This window comes from Capra hircus, chromosome 21 (genome assembly GCF_001704415.2).
Source record: "Capra hircus breed San Clemente chromosome 21, ASM170441v1, whole genome shotgun sequence".
Taxonomy (NCBI): Eukaryota; Metazoa; Chordata; class Mammalia; order Artiodactyla; family Bovidae; genus Capra; species Capra hircus.
Window position 1 is genome coordinate 36,163,730 of NC_030828.1, and position 25,179 is coordinate 36,188,908.

The 25,179-nt window shown below is 32.0% G+C and overlaps 1 protein-coding gene across 2 annotated transcripts in view; it reads right to left on the reverse strand.

The window, feature by feature from the left end:
• The window catches only part of NOVA1 (NOVA alternative splicing regulator 1), a 172,180-nt gene that overhangs the window by 3,772 nt on the left and 143,229 nt on the right, over positions 1-25,179 (reverse strand). The window contains exon 4 of one of the 2 annotated variants that reach the window (XM_018066323.1): positions 20,720-20,791. The exons of the other annotated variant lie outside the window; for it this stretch is intronic. Within the exon in view, the coding sequence (XP_017921812.1) occupies positions 20,720-20,791 (72 nt within the window). The remainder of the gene's footprint in view (positions 1-20,719; positions 20,792-25,179) is intronic. 2 annotated transcript variants of the gene reach the window in all.

Consider the following 25,179-nt stretch of genomic DNA (forward strand, 5'->3'; position numbering starts at 1 on the left):
ATGACTGTTTTGATTAGGTAGATAATTCTTTTTGGCAGCAATAGCTACATTTTTAAAAATAGACCTTATAACCATATTGCCGAAGATTAATTAAAAATTACTGCAGTCACATGAATAGTCACAATGATTCACTGTGACCATACGAAGTATAGGCACTTTAGCTAATTTGAACAGAAACATCCAGCCACAAAACTCAGCATGTTTTAAATTATTTAATCATAATCAGATACTATTATAAGATGTATAAAATCAGGGTGGTATTTTCCATAACCCTTTCAATTAAAATGTAGATATTAACATTTAAAATTATATTTTGGTAGCACAAAAATACATATGGCACTTTTTATGACTCACCAGGAGATAAAAAATTGTGAATGTTCTATCACTGACAAAGCACTGAAGTAACTGCTTTCCTTGTCTCAGACATTTAAATGGGCAGAAATTTCAGCAAAAATTTAGTTGAGATACTTTATGAGATATCTCATTAGTTAATTTTTAGCAAGTATTGCCATGCTGTCTTTAAAACAGACTTGGGTAAGAATTAAAAAAATAAAAAATAGAGTCATGCATTTTTAGGAAGATAGCAAGCAGTGAAAGTATAAACTCAAATTCTAGAATGGGTTACCTCATAAATATATTTACGCATATTATATATATACATCCCACACAACTTTTCTTCCCACATATATCAAGTCACAGTAGAATTTTGTTTCATTACAATTTGTCTATATATAATTGTATTATTTTACTGAAAAAAATTAAATTTTCTAGAAACATTTCTTTGGAATGTCAGATATATTTCTCTTGTTCCCCTGATTAAGTTCATTGATGTTCAAGAAGTCGACTGAGAGACAATTTTTTTAACAAGTTAATTTGTTTTTTGTTCTCAGACTTTCTGGCAGAAAATTATTTGTCTGAAATATTGAAATATGTTAAAGTAATACAATTAGAAAGTTAAACCATGAATACATCTTACACCGCTTAAGATGAGTTAGAATCACCCTTATAGTTTATTCTGTGCACATGAAATATTAAGAAAATTTACTTTTAAGGATTTATAAATTTGAATGGTAAATATGTTTATAGTTCATAAATTATGATTTCTTTTCAAAATTAGAAAAAGTTTTGCAATAAAATATTGTTGAAAACACATATACTGACAAACTGAGGTGTTTTAATCTAATCTTTTATGAAGAAAAACATATTAATCAACTAAGACTTTCAAAAGTGCTATTTTAAAATTTAATATCACTATTATTTTGCTCAGTGTAGTGACTGCCTGCATGATTATAACCCAGGAAGAGACTAATAGCACATGAAAGGTTAATGGAAGCTATCTAACAGACTGTTAATAAAAAGTAATGAAACATATAATTTTATAACATTCACTCTAAAATAAGCTTCTATAAGTTGTGTGAAGATTTTGTTAATTTCTACCACACTGCACACCAGTTACTGCAGCTGTAACTTTTTGTTCTAACTCTAGGACTAATTTAACTCAGAACTAATTAGTTCTGTCTTTCTAGAAGAACTTGCAAATGTGTACACAATACTTACGTTACTTATACAAGCATATTACCTCATCCTTCCTTTTAAAATTTTTCCCTGTAATCATTTTTTTCCTTTTAAATACTCAAAAATACTAAAAGAATGTATTTTTCAGAATTAGTATGTGAACTTTTGATAAAAATAAACATCTTCAAAAAAATATATCTTTGTAAATTGAAGAATTATACCACATCATTTATCCTTATTCTAAAGATGTCTTTATGTAGTAAGTACACTTTCTGGATTTTAGTTTAAATTATTAATGTTTGATATAATCTTAAATAAATACTGTCAGCCATATTTGTTATTTTATCAAATACTGATGCAGCTTCCAAATTTTGCTGGTATAACTGATGTAACTGATATTCGTCCACATGTAACTAAAGGTGTGTATGAACAGAAGACAGTAGTGATTGAATATTAATATTTATAGAAAATGAAGATCATGGCATCTGGTCCTATCACTTCATGGGAAATAGATGGGGAAACGGTGGAAACAGTGTCAGACTGTTTTTTGGGGCTCCAAAATCACTGCAGATGGTGACTGCAGCCATGAAATTAAACGACGCTTACTCCTTGGAAGAAAAGTTATGACCAACCTAGATAGCATATTCAAAAGCAGAGACATTACTTTGCCAACAAAGGTCTGTCTAGTCAAGGCTATGGTTTTTCTTGTGGTCATCTATGGATGCGAGAGTTGGACTGTGAAGAAAGCTGAGTGCCGAAGAATTGATGCTTTTGAATTGTGGTGTTGGAGAAGACTCTTGAGAGTCTCTTGGACTGCAAGGAGATCCAACCAGTTCATTCGGAAGGAGATCAACCCTGGGATTTCTTTGGAAGGAATGATGCTAAAGCTGAAACTCCAGTACTTTGGCCACCTCATGCGAAGAGTTGACTCATTGGAAAAGACTCTGATGCTGGGAGGGATTGGGGGCAGGAGGAGAAGGGGACGACAGAGGATGAGATGGCTGGATGGCAAAACTGACTCGATGAATGTGAGTCTGAGTGAACTCCGGGAGCTGGTGATGGACAGGGAGGCCTGGGTGTTGCAATTCATGGGGTCGCAGAGAGTCGGATATGACTGAGCGACTGAAATGAACTGAACTGAACTGAATGTATCATTTATTAACTTTAGATAGCTATAATTTTGCTTACAATGAATGATTTCAGAAATAAAAAATTTTATTTAAAATAAATAAAAAGAAAATGTAAATGTAAGTTTATATTAAACTCCAAATTTAATAAATGTAAATAACTTAGTACCCTAGCCAATGAATATGACCCAACTTTTATTTTTGACATAATGACATGAAAAACCTCTTACTCTATTTTTTTTCTGAAAAATTAAAAAAATACATTTATATTTATTTGCCCATTTAGCATTAATCCAAAATTGAGAGGCAGGAAAGAGACTCTCTGAAAGGGAGAAATTGAGACAAAAAGAAAAAATAATTCATTTGCATTAATACAGTATCTCAGAGAGAATAGTGTTCTGTTTCCATTTTATGTGCCAGATTACAGCCATAAAGAAGTGAGCCACAAGTGTGGAAGCTTGAAGATGGTGAGCAACTGAAAAATGAGTAGGGGATGAGAAAAGTAGTGTTGAGAATTATGTGAGACATCCTACTTGCTTACTTCTTGGACATGGAAATACAGCATTTACCTAAAGGAAAATCTGTGTATTGACAGTGTTTACATCCCAAATGAGAGGACAAATAGCTGATTTTAATTGTATCTATGACTTCATTTTCATTGATGCATTCTGTTAGCGCACTGACATATACATTCTTATTTCTAAAGAATTGAAAGAAAAAAAAGTTGTATCTTAGCATACAATTATTTGGTGTAATGAGTATCAGCCATATCAGATATATTTCTGACATTTGCAAATCAATTTTCCCTTCAGAAATATGACCTATAGTTGCTACCCTCCACCCAATCTTTTATAGAAAGCTTATTAAGTGACCCAGGCCCTTTGTTGGGAGCTAGAGATAAAGGATATATATGATACTGTTCCTGCCTTTACAGAACTCTCAAATCAGTTACAGAAAATAGATGTGTAGATGTATCAGTGCAGTCAAGTCCTAAAGTGTGGGTACAAAAATATATGAAGGGTACAAAGGAGACAGCATAACTGGAAGAAAACGGGGTAAGAAAGTATTTGAGAGATGATCATATTTCATTTTAGTACTATTAGTATTGTATTCTTTACTACAGATATTCCGTGGTTGCTATTATCTCCGTGTCAGAGAGAGTTCCTGTTCAAACCTAAACCCATCTTAGTAGTGATGATCTGCTTAAATAATGGTATTATTTTAAAAGAAAAAAAATTGTATTTAAATTTTCCTTATTCCTAGATTACAATTGTTATATCAAAGAAACATGAGAAAAGATTAACAATATAATTATACCAATTCCTTGTTTTCAGAAAAACAAGGAATAAAGCAACTGTTTCTTTATTTGCAACCACAAAAGAAGAACCTCAATGGGAATGCTATGAAAAAGTTACAAATACCAAAGAGGTAGGCTTAAAATTGACATTTTTCTAATCAAAAATAAACATTAAGAAAAACACATTTACTCCTTTGCCAAATAATAACTCTAACTCATTATAGTCTTAAAAAAGAATGAGAGTGTCTGTAGACATCATATTTCTTATGTCAGGAAAATTACTGAATTATTTCATAAAGCCATACCTTAAAAATGCAAAAGAAGTTCAAGCATAGTTTAAGACAGCCCAATTAATAGTATGAGCTATTTTTTTAGGGCTTCCATGTTTTACACTACATATGTACTGCTTTACTTTTAAAGCAATTCCTATCAATGGTGGTTATCTATGACCTCATTCATTCAGTTAGCTGACATCTCTTATGACAAGAGACTCCACTTTGTCTTCAGGAAATATTCTCTCATTCTGAGTACAGGTACCTTAGGTAAGGCTGACAACCTTCCAATGCCTTTAGAAGTGGAAACATGACCTAAGCCTGCATATCTCACTTCCCACACCTCTTAGCAGGTACTGATTTGGGATTGAGCATGTGACACAGGATAGTCCAATAAGAGCCTTAAGAATCTGTGAAATTGTTGGGATGGAAGTAACCGTGTAATCTAATAGAACACAAGCTCGATATTACTAGTGATATCTTGTCAATATATGGAAGGAGGAAGAAGGTGACTGAAAATAAATTTAACTTGGATAAAAAGAGACTTGGGGAATGGAAAGAGAGAGCGGTTTCTGATAGCATTCTGGCATCTGAATCTGCTGCTGCTAAGTCACTTCAGTTGTGTCCGACTCTGTGCGACCCCATAGACGGCAGCCCACTGGGCTCCCCCATCCCTGGGATTCTCCAGGCAAGAACACTGGAGTGGGTTGCCATTTTCTTCTCCAGTGCATTCAAGTGAAAAGTGAAAGTGAAGTCGTTCAGTCGTGTCCGACTCTTAGCGATCCCATGGACTGCAGCCTACCTTTTTTTGTTACGTCACTTTGAATTAGATTTCAATAACTTGTAATCGATAAAATCTCCTTCATTTGCCTAGGGTATTACCCCTTGGACTACTGAGACACCACTTATTACTGACCACTGAAGATGCATGTATCATTTGGGCAGATCCACATTGAACTGCCAAGCATAGTAACTTGCAAAAAGTGTATTTTTCTTTTGATTATATATTTTATATAAATAACTGCCTTTCTAAAAAGTACTGCTTTGACAAAAAATGTATGACATAGAAAAAGAATGTCTTTTTCTTCCAAAAAGAATAAAAAAGCAGCTCTTCCAACTCTCTACTAGTCTGTTTAATCTACTTACTTTTGATAACCAAATTCAAGGCAGTACCATTTTTCATAAGCATGTCTCAGTATCTATCGTAAAATACCATGCTGTCTTTTCTCATATATCCTTACCCCCCACCTACTGCCAACACCAGGTTTTAAACCTGGAAGCCATCTGTGCCTTCTCTTGCTCCCTAGATCTCTACATCCTGTTATGCACTGGAGATTTTTTTCCCCTGTATGGTTCTTGCCAGTCCTACTGTTTAGCCTATCTAAAGTAACGTGTGGTGTAATAAGAAGAATCTAGAATTGGTAGTTAGGACATATGGACCCTCACCCTGGCTCTGCTGTGTGACCTTTGTCAAATCACTTCAGTTTTTTCATCGATAAAAGTCAAAGACTGGAGGTGTTTTTATTTTAGCTTTATTAAAAAACTACTCAATAGCCTTCAGTGATTTCACTCCAGCTACTCACTAAATTATCCAGACTCCTCATGCAGACTTTCCAAATTCTCCATACCTTGTCCCCAAGTTGTCTTTCCAGTTTAATTCTCTATGACTAGTATCCTATGCTGAAGCCAAGCTTTACCTGCTAGTTCTCGAATATACTCTATATTAGGTGTTTTTCTAGGTCTTTGCCTTCGTATATTCATTTGTTCCAAATGACTAAAATGCTACCTGTATTCCCCACACTGTTCTTCCCCTTAAACTCACCTATTTTAACTTTGTGAAATCTTAGGTTTTCCAACAGCAGCTCAAATGCAATGAAAATAAATAGATATACATATAAGAACTAAATAAACTATTTGAAAGATGGCCATGTAGCAGAGAGAAAGAGAGTGAGTGAGTGAGTGAGTGAGTGAGTGAGTGAGTGAGTGTGTGTGTGTGTGTGTGTGTGTGTAAAGTATGATACTGGGTTCTTACCAAAAAAAAAAAACTTTATCATCTCTAAAATCTAAAATTCAAATTATGTTACAACCATACTGAAATCTACAAAAGATAAATGTACAGATGTTTTAATCTTATAAAATTATTGAAATAAGTAACATATTTGCTATTTAAAAATCCAATAAAATTACAATTAAATATGCACTCTATGCCTTTTTCTTAATTTTTCATTTATTTATTATTTTTTCCTATGTTATTTTGTAACTTCTTCATTAAGCTTGTGGCTAGGCTTCTTCAGCCATAAAAAAAATGTTGTCAGGTTGGTTCCAAAAGTCGAGAATACAAACATTTCAGTGTTTACTTGACTAAGTGATAAACTGGATCAATTAATAAGATGACTCAATGACAGTGTCTATTTCTACTGACTCATAATCACAATTCATAACTGGGGTGATTACCTCCCACATCTTGCCTTACCTCAAGCAACTGCATTTTTACGTTAAAATAACTGACTCTTAAAAGCTTTGTGGAAACTGTACTTTCATTTTATATCTTCTTCCAAAGGGCTACACTTTACTTTCCCCTCTGGCTGTAAGATATGGTAGAGGATGACAGACAGCATACCTCTATTTTGTGTCTCTCTGAGATAAGACAGAAAATGAATGATAATCACCACAAAATTTCTTAAGGCAAATAAAGTTTAACTGAACAATTTTTTAAAATTTAATACTTTTTTATTTTTTTTGCTTTTTCCAACTTAAGAATTATTCCAAGTCCCCCCCTCTCCCCTTTTTGGTGACTGCTGCATGTTTTAAAAATACATATTATGTTTCTGAGAGGGATATGCTTAGGAATAAGAAAAACAGGATAAATATATTCTTTATGGGTTAAGAAAAAAGTAAAAAATAGCCCTTCGAACTATGTTATGTTGAGGAGATAAGCACTCTAGATATATCAAAAAAGACTACTGCTAGAGGTCAAGTAATGATGAAGAAAACATGAGGGTTGTGAATGATAAGCTATTATAGAGCAGCTTATTATTTACAAATGAAAATAAGTTGGGGTTTGTCTTGCTGCTTACCAAACCAGATTTTACTAAATTGCGGTCAAATTTCTGGAAATCTCATTTGCTATCACCATCCACGTGTCAAATTATTAAAAAGCTCTTTGAAACTATTATTTTCAAACCTTCTCTTTTTAGCTCAGCTATTTCAGGGTATATATAATAAGTTCAGAGTTCTTAATTCTGATTAGTGAAAAATATATTTGGGCTTTTAATATGAAAACAAATATTTTCAACTTAATATTTTAGAAGTTGTAACAATCAACTAAAAAAATGAAAAACAACTATGAACATGAAAGTAGGGGCTGTGTTTACTGAAGCAGATGATGGAAAGGTGTGAAAGATAAAGACAGAATCAAAAATTTTATTTTGGATCTATCAAGTTTGAAATGTGCCACCCATAAGAACATGCCAAGTAGGTGACTGGTTGTGGGTTTGAGAGTTAACACAGCAATAGTATTTAAAGCCAGAGGAATGGACAAGGTAATCTAGTGGAAGGTAAAAGTGAACAGATAATTCATTAAACAGTGAGCAGCAAAGGACTATGCAAGGACAAGAAATATTTAACATCTAAAATAATCAAAGATATTCTGCAAAACAGCAAAATTAATCACACAATAAGGCAAACTAAATGAAGATAAGGGACAGGCTTAACTATCTTAATCTCTTTCTTTTAACCTCTTTTCTGTGGCAGTAAATTTTGGAAATCACCTTATGTAACACATTACATTATAAAATGAGCATAACCTTTAACTTAGTTTCTCTCCTTCTGTGATCTCTCTGGGAAATAATCCCAAACACGGAAAATGTCATATACACAGAACAGTATAAGACACTATATGAAACTATAAAATAATGTGGAAAATTTCTATGTACAATTAAAAAAACATATAAATGTATATGTAGAATTTTAGTTAATTATACACAGATAAAACTGAATAAAATAATAGAGGCTGGGTTTCATATTAGCTTTTTTTCTTACCATATAAAAACTTGTCTTATTTAAAAAGTTTTTAAAAGCACTATAACAAAAGGAAATCGAAAAATTATCCCCAAATTAGGCTGCTCAATAAACAAGTCCTGCAAAAGCAGAACGAACAATTCATTTAAAATTTAGTACATTTCCTATATTCACTGAATAATTATTTACTGAGTTCTAGGTACTGTTCCTGGAAATACAGAGTTAAACAGAAAGCATAAGATCTCACTTTCATGAAGCTTCCAGGCATGTGGCATAATAAATAGTAATAAACATTTAAATGTGTATTATAAAATGAGTTGGCAGAAAAAAAGATTTAGAAAATACCTAAAAATTTTTTTTTTTTTTTGACCATGCCACCTGGCGTGTGGGATCTTTGTTCCCCAACCAGGGATTGAACCTGTGTCCTCTTCACTGGAAGCATGGAATCGTAAGTACTTGATCGCTAGGAAGTCCCAGAAAATACGTGTAAAATTTTAAAATAAGAAAATGTAAAATCATAGTTTTAAATAAGAATGTAATTATGCTAAATGCCTGTTTAGGAAAACCACTAAAGTTACTCTAGGAATATAAAGCCATTTAAAATTCTGAGTATGGGTTGACTCAATACCCTATAATGTAAGCAAACTAATCTGATAAGATATTATTGGAGGTAAATGCTGAACTATGTTTAAAAACTGATCTCTATTTAAACTTAGGTAACTCCAGTAGCTAATTACTAAGAAAAGTTTCACAATTTGGATTACTTTACTTTTACACATTTTTGATTAAGCCATTTTCACCATTAAAATTCAGCATTATTAATTAACGATAGATTGATGTGCCATATTTTTAACATGATTTAAAATATTATTGAAATCAAATTACAGTTACTTGTAGGTATTTTATATTTACTAATCAAGCTAATTCAACATTTCTTATATTTTAATTTCACCAAGAGTTTTTCTGAAGGCAATATTTGCTTTTTAAAAAATAATAGGTGTCTATATTTCAGTATCTTATTAGTAAAGGGACACTGATAACTTACTATCACAAATGACTGTCACTAAGAAATGAAAATGTCCTGAATTATTCTCATTATATTAATACTTGGAAGATGAAAACATATACTGACTAATAAATGAAAAGCTACAGAGAATGTCTGCAATTTAAATAAACATACTACTAGTCATAGAACTAAATTCTTCTCCTGTGGATGGATTGAAGTAATTCCCTTCTAATATGTTAATGAAACACTAATAAAAATATTTTTAGAACTCTTATTTGACTAAAAGCCATTTAAAGTTAGTTAACAAAACAAACCATTTGCATTTTCAAAAATATTTTAAAAATATAACTGAAGGACTGTTATCACCTAATGGAAGGAAAAAAAAATAGCTAAACCAAAGACCAATAAAATAAATTATGAGGTATTAGGTTCAGAAGATGAAAAAGATCAACTGGAATATTCCCAAATCAAAGATTAAAAAATTAGAAATAAAAATGAGAAACAAATTTTTTATCCACAGTGAACAGAAGATCAAACTCTGGCAAAACTCCTCTTATTTAAGAGAATATGCAAAAATATTCCTACTTCTAATCATTTTTGAAATAAAACTAAAATGTTGAAAATGTTGATAACTACCCAATTTTCCTATTTTGTATATTTTCTATTTTATATGGCCTTAATTGAAAAACAAAAAAGTCTGTTAAGACTAGTGCACATTCTGGAGTAATGAAGCATTAAGTGCTTTGGTTATATAAAGGCACATATAATGTTCTGTCTTGAGAACACAGCATCTGCAAGAACTGCCAGAGCTGTGACTTTAAGGAGAATGCTGACGAAACCAACAAACCACCTTTACCTACTAGGCAGTAGTCCAGAAAAACAAAGAATATTGCCTATCTGCCTACTTAGCAGCTAATACTAGACAAGGCACTCTGTATTTTCATCAGTGCCCAAACCACATATAGGATGTAAAATAAGGTACATTTCACATTTTATTAACTCTTTTTCCCCTGGAGTGTACCATTTTCTTCAATCTGAAAATTTCAAAAGCCCTAGGCTTTCCATAAATACAAGTACATCTTCATATGAGACAAAACCTTTAGAAGGGGCTTTGGAAGGTCACATAACCTGGTATTCACTAAGAGATATGTTATAATTCTAACCTGAAAATATCAATGGTGTGCTGCTTTCAGCAGAAACTCTTAACTTGCCCTCAGAAAGATCCCCTGATGCCCACCACTGGCTGTGAAGGACACATCATCTACAGCATAGCACACTAACAAAGCTCGGCGTCTGCAGTGGAGTGGGTATGATTAGGAAGCGCTCATTTAGCCTTTTACCATAATTTTTGGCAAAAATATTACTAAATAATCTTTGAAAATAGTAACATAATCTGCATATATAAAGATCTCCAAGGTTAGAAAACCTCTAACTGAATTTGGCAATAGTCAAAAAACTACGACGATGTGAAAAGACAATTATCCTTTGTATGATATTTCTTCATAGATTTAAATTGTAATTATTAGTAAACCTCTACTGTTCTCAGTGATAAAACTAACACCCCTCAATTTCTATACAAGTATGTGTTTCTTTAATGTTTATCAAATAATATTTGAAGTATTTCATTAACAATCTTTGTAAAGGGCAAGTGCTATGTAATACACAATTTTATAATTATCATTTTTAATAAATTACTGTGCATTTTCATATGGTAAATGGTGTTACCCAAATAGAGACTTCAGGAAATGTTTTTCTAACTGTTCAAATATAGATGCATAACCTCATCCTAGATTTATTAAATAAGAATCTCTATTGGTAATTTTGATGAGACTAGAATTGAGACCTTTTGCTATATTAGCAAAGAATAAAGAAAAATATTACAAATATTACATAATCATTTCATTTGGCATAACTTTTAACTATGAAACAACTGACATTTCCTTTGCCACTTAAGTGTGTCTCTTCTAGTCCTGAAGCCTCTCTTGTGACCCTTCTTGAAACTCCTCAAAAAGCATCTGACAACTAGGAAACGAAACGGCCAAGTAGTCCAAATATATCTAATATCAAAGATGGTCCCATCTTTCTCAATCTTTTGGAAAGTTCCCACTTTAGATTCCTTAAAACATTACATAACATTGTAACTGAAGCCATTATATTTTTCCATCTTGTTTTAATTTCCCTTAGTTAGCATTTTGAAACCAAAGCAGAAATACAAAAACTTAATAATGTTCATTTTCCTTGCCATCATCTGGACGATACACAAACAATACATTTTTTGACTATTAAAAAGAAGGCCATATGTTTCTTAGCAGCTTAATTTTCTTCAGTTAATATTATGAACACTATCCTAGGCCAATTTATGTGGCTCTAATTCATTTTTTTAGTAGCTTTATCACATAATATTCTGTAATACCATATTTACTTAGCCACTTTCCTGCTAAAGGTCAGATGGTTTTCCAACTTTTGCTACAATAGACATCTTTGTCTCTATATTTCCATGTATTGGTGCAGTAAACTTTACTGGGTAGATGCTCAAAAGCTATAATGATATAGCATTTCTTACATCAACACTGTAAGAGAATGATTATTTCCTATATCTTTGACCACACTTTTAATTTATAAACACACACACATAGGCCCACACAGAGGTTAATTTTTCTGTTCCTGATTTATGTGTATTATACATATGCATATAAAATTTTGTCTGTCTGGTGAAAAAATATAATCTTGTTAATGTTGATTGAAATTTTCCTGATACTTGATAAAGTTAAATATGCTTTCATTTGTTTACTGGGCATTTCCATTCCTCTTCTATAAACTTCTTTTTTGTAATCTTGATCTATTTTTTCTCCTGGATTTTTATTTTATACTATCAATCTAGGGGCTCTCTTTATAGTAATTAATTCATTGTCATATATGGTAAACATATTTTTTCAAGGATGCTGTCACCTTTTGCTTGTTAGTGGTGTATTTCACTATATAAAAATATAAAATATTTGCAAATTTGAATGTTTTAACCTATCCCTTTATGTCTCATATTTCCTTCTTGCTCTAGAAAGTTATCCTCAACTTTATTTCACACACCATAATTTCATCAAATAGTCTTACACTTTCAATCTTGAATACGTTAAGATCTATTTCTATATACTGGACAAGGTAGAGGTCAAATTTATTTTCTTTCAGGTGGATAGTCAAGTATGCCAGTACCATTTATCAAATAAAACATCCTTCTCTAAAATAAATAAAATGACACTTAAATGTTACTCTGGACCAAGCAGAGTTCTAAATGATTCTCATGCACTGATTCACTCAAGAATCATGACAACCCTGTGAAGCAGGCACTGTTATTCATTTTACAAACACACAGCACATGGTGAAGTTAAGGATGTTTTCTCAAGTTAGAATATTAGGAAGCAGCAAAGATTTAATTTGAAGCTAGGAACTATGGCTTTAGAGTATGATTCTCTTAATTTCTAAATTATACTACCTTTCTTAATGAATGACAGAATACAGTAAGTTCCCATATATAACTTAGGTCTATTTCTGACATTTCTGTTACATTTCATTGACCAATTATATTTGCTTATGTTAATGTCAACTGTGTTTTAACATTAGAGTTTTATAGTTCATTTTAATACTGAGTGAAGTACTTAATCTCATACACATTATTTTGGTAACTATTCTATTAACTGTCTCATGGTAAGTCTCAGGCATTTTTCATATGAATATTAAAATCATTTTGTCTTGCTTCACTTTCCCATAAAACCAGACAAAAAGGGAATAAAAGGGAAATTGCAACAGATTTACATTTTAATTTAAAAGAATTAAGGTTTCTATGATATTAAATTTTCCCCTCCAAGGTTACTGTAAGTCTACCTATTTATTAAGGGAATGTTTTAAGTTTTTATATGAAAACTCCATGTTATCCTAATATGGATTCAGTGTTTTGGTTCAATTTATTTCTAAGAATTCTTGGAGATTTTGATATGAATATGATACTCTATGTTGAGCTATAAGGAAGTACACTCAAATATCAACAATTTTATAAGGCTCATCCTAATAGCTGTGAGTACATAAAATCTAATGCGTATAATAAAGTCAGTAGGTTCATTTAAAAAGAATATTTGAATTTGACTATTTTTCTAGGATTTTATTAAACATATTTCTAAAGAATACTATCGTGACATCACATACAACACTGAAGGAAATAAAGCTTAATTTTTACATTTTGTTGGAGAATTATGACATATTTGAGGTAAGAGCTTGACTGGTTTCCTCTGTAAAACAAACAAAAAAAATATTTTCAAACTGCTCTGAGTACTGGTGAAATGAAAACGTTATCTAACAAAGAAGGCTATGTCCCTTTAACTTAATGTCTTTATACAATCAATAGTACTCCTTTTTCTGTTGGCTTACATTTTTAGAGAACTTCTGTGCAAGATTTCATTTGAAGAAAGGATTTTCAAAAAATAAAAAATGAGTTTTAAAAACCATACAGACTGTAAGCCTATTCTTCCAACTAATGCTAGCCACTCAACAAATACTTATTGAGAATCTATTAATGTTCCAGGCTAGTGGCTCAGCGGAAAAGAACCCTCCTGCCAGTGCAGAAGACCTGAGTTCAATCCCTGATGAAGAAGATCCTCTGGAGGAGGAAATGGCAACCCACTCCAGTATTCTTGCCTGGAGAATCCCATGGACAGAGGAGCTTGGTGGGCTACAGTCTGTGGGGTCACAAAAGAGTTGGACATGACTTAGGGACTAAGCAACAAGTGGTTCTGATACATCAGAGAATAGAACAAAGACTACTGTTCTCATGTAACTTGATTTTCTAGGACAGTGAGGCTGATAATATATAATTTTTTTAATATGATGATAAGCAAACAGCTACCTGATTGGAAAAGACCCTGATGCTGGGAAAAAAGAGGGTGGCAGAGGATGAGATGGCTGGATAGCATTACCAACTCAACGGACATGAACTTGGGTAAACTCCAGGAGATAGTGAGGGACAGGGAGAACTGGCATGCTGCAATCTATGGGGTTGCAAACTTAGCGACTGGACAACAGCAAGCAAAGCATGCAGTGTTCTGTGAAGCAAAAAAAGCAAAAACAAAAACAGCAAGATGAAGGGAATCAGAAGTACTGGGAGAATGGGGAGGCCATGTTGCAAATATCAAATTGGGTGGCTTGATACATCCATCTCAAAAGGGTATTGAGAAGCGAAATTTGAACAAAGACTTGATGACTATGAAGATGTTAGCCAAGTAGATCTCTTTGAGATTGGAGAATTTTGTGTAGAGAGAGGCAAGAACTTGCCTAATGTCTGCAAGGCAACCCAAGCAGGTGGGTTTGCCTACGGCAGAGTAAGGAGGCAACTGATATGAAATGAAGTGAAAGTGGTAATCTGGCAAGGATCATATAAATTAATTAGATGTCATTTGGAGGATATTGGCTTTTGCTAAGTTCAATGGAAAACTATCACAGGTGTAAGCAGAGAAATTTTATACGAAATCATTTGCTCAGTGGAGAACAGATTTTTGGGTGCAAAGGTAGAAAGTCTGGGAAATCTATATAGACACTACTGTAATAATTCGGGCTTGGACTAGGGTAGCAGTAGATGTAATGAGAAGAGGTCAACATTCTGTATATATTTTAGTGACAGAGTCAACATTATTTCTTATAGGAACTGGATTTGGGGTATGAAAGAAAAGAGATGAGAATGAATCCAAGATTTGAGATCTGAGAAAACGGTGCATGGAATTGCTTCAATAGAGACTGTAAGGGCTATAGATAGAGCAGGTTTTGGGTAGTTTGTGGACTTCTGAATTAAAGATGTCCAGTGCTGAGTGGCAACTTGGATATAGTCTGTAGTTTCACTCTGATATGTGTATTAGACAAATGTGAACCCATGTTATGTGGGATCTGAATCTTTCACAATTTTAGAGGACATCTTTGTCCTCTACATTCAAAATTATAAACATAAAATTAGGTAGAAGGCCTTGTAATAAGCCTGTGCAGGTGAAGAATCTTAAGGGTTAAGCTTCACTATATGCGTGCTCAGTTGCTACAGTCAAGTCCAACTCTTTGTCACCCTATGGACTGTACCCTGCCAGGCCCCTCTGTCCATGGAATTCTCCAGGCAAGGACGCTGGAATGGGTTTCCATGCCCTCCTCTAGGGGATATTCCCAACCCAGGGGTCGAACCCGGGTCTCTTGTGTCTTCTGTATCGCAGGCGGATTCTTTACCACTAAGCCACTGGGGTGCCCCTTAAGCTTCATTAGTTCATAATAAACCTACTTCTCAAAGAAAACATAAATTTTGCATATGTCAGAATATAAAAGCCAAGGTGGTATATGAGGAAGAAGAAAAGTATACATCCAGAAAGAGTTTCAAATATTAAGACCCACTTACTCCAACATTAAGAAGGATGATGGGAGGAACTAGCAAAGGATTTTGAGATGAAGCACATGGCGTGATACCAGAGGAAAAAAAAGGCTGTGCAATAATATCCTGGAAGTCAAGTAATGAAAGTACATCAAATAATGAAAGTACACCAAGGAAGCAAAAGTGACAAATTATAACAAATACTGTTGATAGACCAAGTTCCATGCAGACTGACAACAGACTACTGGAATTAACGGTGGGGTCATCTCTGATATCCTATATAAACAGTTTCAGCAGAATTGTGGAGGAAAAAATCTGACAGGAATGCATTTAAGAAAAAAATGGGAAGACCAAAAATTGGAAAACAGAGAGTAAACACTTTTGTGAGTTTTGCTACAAAGTAGTATAAGAAATAGACCATTAGCTGGTGAGAGAAGTGAGATTAAAAGAAGTTTTGTTTTGTCTTTTAAGATGAGAGGAGAAAACAGATATATGTATGCTGATGGGAATGTTACAGAGGTAAAAAACTCAACAGATGAGAGAGATGGCAGAATTAGTGAAGAGATGACCTTGAGTAAAGAAAAAATAATGAGCCTTTAACGTGCAACTGAAATTACTTGTTTTAAACAGAAGCAGGGAAAGTTTATCTATGGTAACAGTTGAGAGGTAGAATATGTGGGTATAGGTGAAGCTGTGATTTTGTGAAAAGTTTTTATTGCTTCCATTTTTCTCAGTCAAGTAACTAAAGTTATGAGCCTGGAGTGAGGACAGAGCAAAAGACCTTGGCATGCCACAGACAGTTCTTATACAGCTTCACGATCTCTACACCCTTGGTGTTCTGCCTTGTACAGTTCCTCCATTTAACTGTGTGGAGAAATTGTGCCCTGATTCTAACCCACAGGATATGGCAAAGGGATGAAATGTCACTACTCTGATTAAATTTCACTGTATGGTAAAAGAGAAAGCAATTCTTATGTTTAGGTTCAATAAGACTTCATCGTGCTGACATATAATGGGGAGAGATTTTCCTGCTGTCTGCAAGAAGCAAAAAACCACACTGTGAAATGCCCGTAGAGTGGGTCATGCAGCAGGAAACCTGGGTAGCCTCTAAACTCTGAGATCTTCCTCTTGTCAACAGTCAACAAGAAGTTGGGGTCCCCAGTCATACAGCTACAAAAAACTGAATGTTTCAGTTAGGTCTCCAGATGAAAATAAACCCCAGCTGATACTTTTGATTGCTGGCTTTGACTCTGAGCAGAAGACTCAGCTAACAGTGCCTTTGACTTCTGACCCATTTAAAACTGAGGTGATAAATGTGTGCAAAAAAAGTGACTGGGCTTATGATTACCTGACAGAATTAGGGGGTCATTTGAGATCTGTGGTCATGAAACTGAGGTGGGACCAGTGACTTCTGTTTGTATTTTTCTGTAACTACAGCAAGGGTTCTATATATGAGTTACCTACTTTCATTTGATTTGTATATTTTGATATATAATTTCAAATTTATTAGTACATAAATATCTATAAAGCACATGTTTCTGAAAAAATTCTTTTTACTTTTTTTGAAATGTGAGAAGAATCTCAGGAGAGCTAACAATCATGAACTTAAAATTAAGACTGGAATTTAATTTTTGGTGCCACTGACTGATTAATAAAACCATTCTGTTGAATCAAAGTGATTGAAAAATGTAGAAAGATAACTTATAACTGGTCAAATCCAACTGATTCTGTTTTTTACCTTTTTAGAATTTAATCACATTAAGACTTTAATTTTATTTCTATCCATGTATTTGCTTCTTAAAGTTCCAAAGTGTCAAACTTGCACATGCAATATGCACAAACAAAAAAGTGTAAGTTGTAAAAGTATTAGCCCTAACTTTCTTTCTTAATAGGGAAATAACAGAAGTTTGATTTATAAGTTAGGCAACAAGTAACTTTGTACTCTCACTCGAGAAGAAAAACTCTACAGAGCATCTAAAGCTATCTTTAAAAGCTTACATACATGTTGATTATAGAAATATTTTAGTGTTGAAAATGCAGCAATATTAGTATCACAGAATCTTTCTTTAAAGATAAAACTCAGTTTAACTAAGCTGTTTTATTCTGTATTACAATCTTAAAGAATGGTAACTAATTAGTTACCCTTTTTTTTTATTATCATTTGAAAGAAATTTCAGAAAAAATAAGTAAACATAGCTTACACTTATAAGGTGAGTAGTACATTCTAGTGCCGTTCTAAATATAATGAATTTATTATCTCAATTTCACAGAAGGGGAACCTGAGGTCCAATTTACTCAGCAAATAGCAGAACAAAGATTTGATCATAGGCAATGAGGCTCCAGTCAACTTTTAACCATTCTAAAAGGCTTCTTATATGATAATCCTTCAGTTTTCCAGGGGAAATTATTACATACTCATAACATTGTAGTCGGATCTGTGAAAACAGTCTGACTTGTGGAAATATGAAGGTAGGAAGGTAAAATTCAGTACGTACTGAAGCATCATAGTCACTTTTAAAGAGCAGAAAAGATTTTTAAACACTGAAACTACAGGTAAAACTTATTTTCAACATACTTTCTGTGCTTTTTATTTTGGAGTTTTCTAAATATTAATAGTCTCTTAGTTCCTTTTGTTAGTTTGTAACACAAACCATTTAGCCTAAAGAAAACTCAATCACAAATCACTTAGCCATTATTGATGAAATAGCTGTCTAGATTGCTTTATACTGGTTTATGAAAATTCACATGGAAAAAGTCTGCAGTGATTTTTAGCAGACTTTAGCAGAGGATATCAGATTAGCTATAAGACATAAACAATAATTTTAACCTAAAACTACAGACATACCTGCTAAATTTCTGGATAAGGATAAAGTAAACATATGAGAAATGAAAGTCATATTATTATAGGTTTAAGAGTCTATTTTAAATATGGAGAGTTTAAGATGATCACATTAGAACCCATTTTTCTACTTTGGTTATTACTCTTATACATCTAAGTCAATTTTAGTGAGTCTAAATTAATTAGTACTATCCACAAGAAACAACTGCGAGCTATCTAAAGACTGAATGAACAACAAAAACCAAATTATCTTCTCTACTACAACATGAATAGACTCTACTGGGAAATACTATAGGGAATGAAATAATTACAAACTATTAATAACATAAAGATGAAAGATAACTATAATTCCTTCAATGAATTTAAGGATTTTGTTTTGTTATTTTATATCTTGCCTCAAGTTATCCAGGAGGTATTATGCTTGTTTGTACAAGAACAGAAGAAAACAAAGTATAAATAAAATACTTTTAATAACTGATGACTATGGACAGAGTATAAAACCACACATGACTTAATTTTCCAAATTAGAAGAATATCTAGAGGTAGATGTGTTAACATATCTAGAGGGTAAAAATATTATATCAGTAAACTTAAAAAAAAAAGAAATTTTAATAAATCATTTTATAAAAATCATATTTCCACAAGATAAATACAAGAAAATACAAATCTAACTTTAAAGACAAAATTTTTGTTGGTTTTTCTTATAGATCCAGAATTTTTTACTTTTTATGTTGAGAAAAATCATTTGTTTTTAATGAGTGTTGTACTCATTTGTCTTGTCTTTATTTGGAAGAGAATGAAGCAGAAGGGGAACACTAAAAGTATAAAGTCAGTTGTTTTCACAATAGTTTTCGAATTCATATAATTAAAACTCATAAGAGAAAAAGTCTGAGTGAAAATGTATATACACTTTTCCAACTTCATGCATCAATAATACAAGCTTGCTTCTCACTTCATGTAGCACCATTACCTTTAAAGAAAAAAGATGGGTTTCATCACTAGAGATGTATACTTTTTAAACCAATTTACTGGGGCTAAAATGTGAGCATTATTAAGGATTTTTGTTTGAAGGGAAAGCTACTGAATAAAATAAAAATCAAGTTCCTACTACAGAATAACATTCTAAATGTTAGTTTTCCTTCTATTTATTTAAAAATTTTTCCTAAAAAAAAAAAAAAATTTTTTCCTGAGGTTGCAAAAGTATTAGAATCAATAAATTAGCAAAATAATTCTGATAGCCATATCTTAGACCATATGCAAAAGCCACATTTAATATATTTAGCAAATATAGCTCAAAGTTAGTAATTTACTAGTCAAATGCATGAAAAATATATTAAAAAGATAAGCTCATTTAATATTTAAATAATTCCATAAGGCTTTATATTAGTACAAATGTGGAAATATTAAAGAAGATAACATTTCTCACCTAAATGAAGCTCAATTCAGACAAAATGAAAATGTGTTTAATCATTTTAATAAATATATTTTCAACATTTCTCATGTTAAAGTACAGTAAGGCTCTGAATTACACAGAATATTTTAGATGATTTCCTTAAATGTGCCAAAAACAGCTACATTTTTGAAGACTGTCCTACAAATATTCAGCATCAAAACAATCATCAAGTCAAAACTAAGATATATTTCTCATTGCAAAGTTTGCAACTCCAGCAAAGAAAATGTATTATTAAATTCTAAGAAAGTACCATTTCTTGAGTTATTAAACAGCATTAAAATTATCACAAATACCAATTTCCAGTTACTCTTAGACTGCTAGAAATGTTTTTCATCAAAAGTTTTAAACTGTTACACAGTAAGGCATATCTGAAATAAAAAACAAAGAAAAGTGCATTCACATTTAAAGATATACCTTTGCTCAATAACTCATATTTATACATTCATTTTTTTACATATATGATATTCTTAACTTATATACCAGGAAGCCTAGGAAGAAACAATAAGGGAAATAATAAACACCAACTCAATAAATAACCCTCAGAGCTCCATAAAGTCAGAATTTTAGGAGGAAAATCCAAAATTCTAGTAGTCTATCATCTGAGTCTATTTTTATTATCTAAAGCTAAAAATGCATATAAATTTTCAGGAATAACTGATAGTTCTTTCTCAGGTTATTTGGAATCTGATCATGGTGCACAAATGTGAATGAACGAATACATCCTTAACCCACCAGTATCTTTTTCTCCAGTGTGCAGGCAATCACCCGTGAAAAGTATGGTGTAGATGACAGGATGATACTGTACCTGATTAGCTCTGGAGGTGGTCATGGGGTCAGATGGAGAGGACTTGGTGGTAGTTGGGGAAGATGGCAATGTCTGGGAATAAAGCAGTTCAGGAGCAAATCAACCTTTATAAGCCTTAAACTGATTATTTAAATAAAACAAAATAAAATAAAATGTAATATAACGAGAACAAAATCCTATGAACAAATTTTTCTCCTATTCATTTAAATTTAATGGAATTCAAGATCAATTAAATAACTAATGCATGTAAATACGCATGCATAAGCATGTAAAAATAAATTCATGACTTGAAATCATGATGGTGACTGATAAAAATTCACATGAGCATTAAAGGTATCCTGACCATATTCATGAATAGTAGTCTCTTTTCTTTCCCTTTTATTTTCTTGGGGGAAAAGAGATCTCAAACAAAAATTCAATAAATTTAATGAGTAAAACTGAAAGTCATTTTCCTATCAATGAATACAGTCGGGGATTGAAAGAAGTGGTGAAATGAAGTTTACTTTGGCATAAAAGTATCCACCTACTTAATATGTTGAACATCACCAACAAGTTGATTCCACATGAATTTAGGGTTCCATACTTAAAAGCAATTAAATTTGCAGTTCTGAGTTCTTAATATCACATTATCTTCTAAAACATTAATTTTTAATAAATTTAGAGCCCGTCTGAAAATGTAAACATTAACCTCATATTAATAAACAAGTAACTAATAGCATTTTAACAAATTGCTATAATATTTTTTATTATTTGTGCTAAACACTAAAAATTTGTATAGATGAGGTGTATAACATTTTGTAGCATTATCAGCCTGTGTTGAAAATAAGCACAAAATTATTAGGAATCAAATTTATTGTTCATTTCATTTTTAAACACATATACATACTATATATAAAACTATATACAAAACATGTCACATGAGACCATAATATTCTTAAGGTATTTTTAAAACTTCTGATGTCTAATAGAGTAACCTTAAAGTGTATGTAAGATGTTTTTATCTTTTTAAAAAGGTATACTTTCACTTGACAAATTGTATCATTTAAGTAGCACTCTCAGTAGATAATATTTCTTAATATATGAAATAGGGTAGTTTTATAGTATGGACAAAATTCTATATGCACATTATGTTTTATATTAATACCTATCCTTAAAATTACTCAGACATGAGCAAAAGCATAACTTTAAAGGTTCAGCAGTGTCAGGAAAAGCAGATAAAATTACTTAAGTCAATCATATTTACACATTTAATATTTCATAACTCCTATATGGGATAGAAAAAATATTTAAGAGTAAAAGAAAGGATAAAAAATTTCACAGGCTCCTGCTTAATTCACTGCTCTCAAGTAACAAACTAAGACTGATTCTAATATCTGATCATGTTTTAAACAGTTCAGGGATTCTTGATTCTTGTTTAAAACCTTGAGGAAAACTAGACAATGCATAGACATATCAAGATTTTTGTTAAATCACATTTTAAAAGGGAAGAAGAGCTGCAAACCTCACAAGAGAAGGAAAAAAAAAACTTCACGTCCATTGTTTTCTGTTTTTGCTATTTGTAATAAATTCACTTTATAAAGTCATTTCTCCAGAAAGAATTTCACTAATAGTCATTAATAATTACCCTACTATTTTACTTTCCATGCAATACTATGCAGAAGCATACACTACTGACTTTGTAAATATTCTGTGTACTGTGAATTGAAGAGTAAATTTTCCCTCCTCTGGTTACAACTGCTACTGTACAGATTTCCTGGGAGTAGTTAACATATTTTAAAAAATATATTCTTTATTAATCTCAGCATAATTATAAGATTGTTGACTAAATATATGCAAAATAAATCTAGAGGCCATCTACCCCAACACAGGTTAGAAGCTAATTCATTAATCTACAGAAGCATGAGGTATATGTGTTGGGCTCTTCTATTTTCATCAAAGTAAAATCAACTTGAAGTATCACAGGTTCATTATGACAGCCATCTTGACCTAGATATGAATTCTCTTGAAATACTGCAAATAAACACGTAGAAAAAGTAGTAATATCAAGTGACTCAGACTTTGTGATCACTAAAATCAATACTATCTTTTTTCAATTTCTTGAATACCTTTCTTTTTACTTGGTATATATGTGAAATATTGGGCATGTATTAGTAACTGATGCAACTCATATTCATTGACATTGTCCTTAATAATTCTGAGGATGCTTCCTTCTCACAGGAATAAAAATAGTAATTTTAAACTTCTGGGACAATATTAATGTGTATAAAATCATTAAGGCTTTGGTTACTACAAATTATAATACATTAAGACTTTAATATTTTAAATAAAACAGATAATAATTAAGTTTGGGCTTTAAGGGATTAGATTTTGGAAATGTCACAATCAATTGTTTCTAAATTTTTTTGTTTAAATTCTTAAAATTATAAACATGTAATGTGGTAATAAACACGATTAGTTTTCTAGTTATCTATTACTTATATAGATATTCTTAAACACAAAAAATCTCCTTCCTTTACAAATTTAAATTTGTAAATTTTCTCTAGCAAGGAAGAGAATCCAGAAAGTTTGCATTTTAGTTGATTTTTAAAACTACTACTTGTAAAAACTGTTCTGCTAAACAGATAAATGTAAATATATTAATGTCTGTAAAAGGTTCTAATAATTAGATTAAAAAAAACTTTGAAAGTCATTCTCAACCACACAAATAGATCAGAAAGTCATAGAAATACTTTCATGTTCAATATGTTTATTTCTCTAATATTTTATAAACACGTTTACTCATCTTCACAATACAGACTGAAAATTTAAGTGGTTTCAAGTTTAAAAAAATCCCTTAGTAAAATTTCTGATATACATCTTGAAGATATAACTACTGAATATCCATATAGCAACAATATATTAAAATGTGTTAAGTAATATTTATAATGGATATATACAGTTAAGAATTCTTTTTAAGTGAAAGTGAAATCATTTCAGTCATGTCCAACTCTTTGCAACCTCATGGATTGTAGCTTGCAAGGCTCCTCCATCCATGGGATTTTCTAGGCAAGAATACTGCAGTGGGTTGCCATTTCCTTCTTCAGGGGATCTTCCCGACCCAGGGATCGAACCTGGGTCCCTGCATTGCAGGCAGACTTTACCGTCTGAGCCACAAGGGAATCCCTTTTTAAAGTATTTATTAAGAAGTGATTATGAAGGGCACTGGCATTTTTTTAGCATGATTTTATCTTTCAAGTGGAAAAGTATAATATTTTAATTGATAGGACATGAATGTCTAAAAATTCTGCTTTAAATGCTGAAGGCTGAATTACTTATTACAAAAAATTTTGAAGTAGTTTATAATTTTAAAGTAGTGAATCCTTTGGAATGTAAGTTTCTAAACTTTAAGATTTAATAAGTTATTTAATTAAATGTAGATTTTTCTAGGTTTTTGGGAATAAGAACTAAAAAGTGATTACACATTGTGAAGTGCATTCTTGTTAACAAGTGGCAGTTTTCCTGGACCAGAGAATATAAACTCTACAATAAATAAGCTTAGCTTCAAGCAAATCTATAATAATAGACTGTCAAGTTCTATCATAGGTACAGTGAAAACAGCAATGAACAACAAATTTTAATTTTAATTTGGAACAGGTCTGTTTCGAGTTCTGTTAAATAAATCTGCATACTACTCCATAAAAATAATGAATCATCTATTTAAATATGGAATTGTCATCTTTGATTTTTCATCTTGACACATATCCAGCCTTCTCCCAATATCTGAACTACCTGGAACTACTTAGCCCTAATATAAACTCATGTTGTCTAATTTCAAAAGGTCTTTTACAATTGATTACTAGTCCATATCTTATTTTCCTCATAATAACTATTCTGTACTTTTATCCTTCTCTTCAGCTATTCAGTCCCATGTATCTTATATTCTTTTCAATTGATAGTTTTTATTACCTGAAAGAGATCATGATTTTCCAGAATGAGCTTCCTTATCTACTACAGTTGACTTCATTTCAACCTTCGCAATTTTCCGAACCACTTTTCCCCCATCCTCTCATTCATTTCATGGTAGACAAAACTGATATCCCAGACTTCCTACTCCTCATGAGCTATGACCTTAACACCCTCACCACTCTTGACTCATTTTGTCCCTTAATAATCTCATCTGTATTCGGCATCCCCAATTTCTCTTCCTTTTCAAGCTCCTTTTTATTCTTTAACATTAGCCATTCACTCTTTAGTAGCAGGGTAGTTATGTGAATCTTTCTGATCTAACTTGTATTTTTCTCCTTTTATATCCAAACTTTCAAGTCAGCAGTTCCCACACTTCACACCTTTTTTTTCTTTTTACCTAACCAGTCTCTTTACCTTTAGGATATACTATTATTAAGAAATAATGACTGTTTTCTCAACATAGAATTGAAACTGACTTAGAATCTCCAATGATTTTCTATTAAAAAAAGTTATTT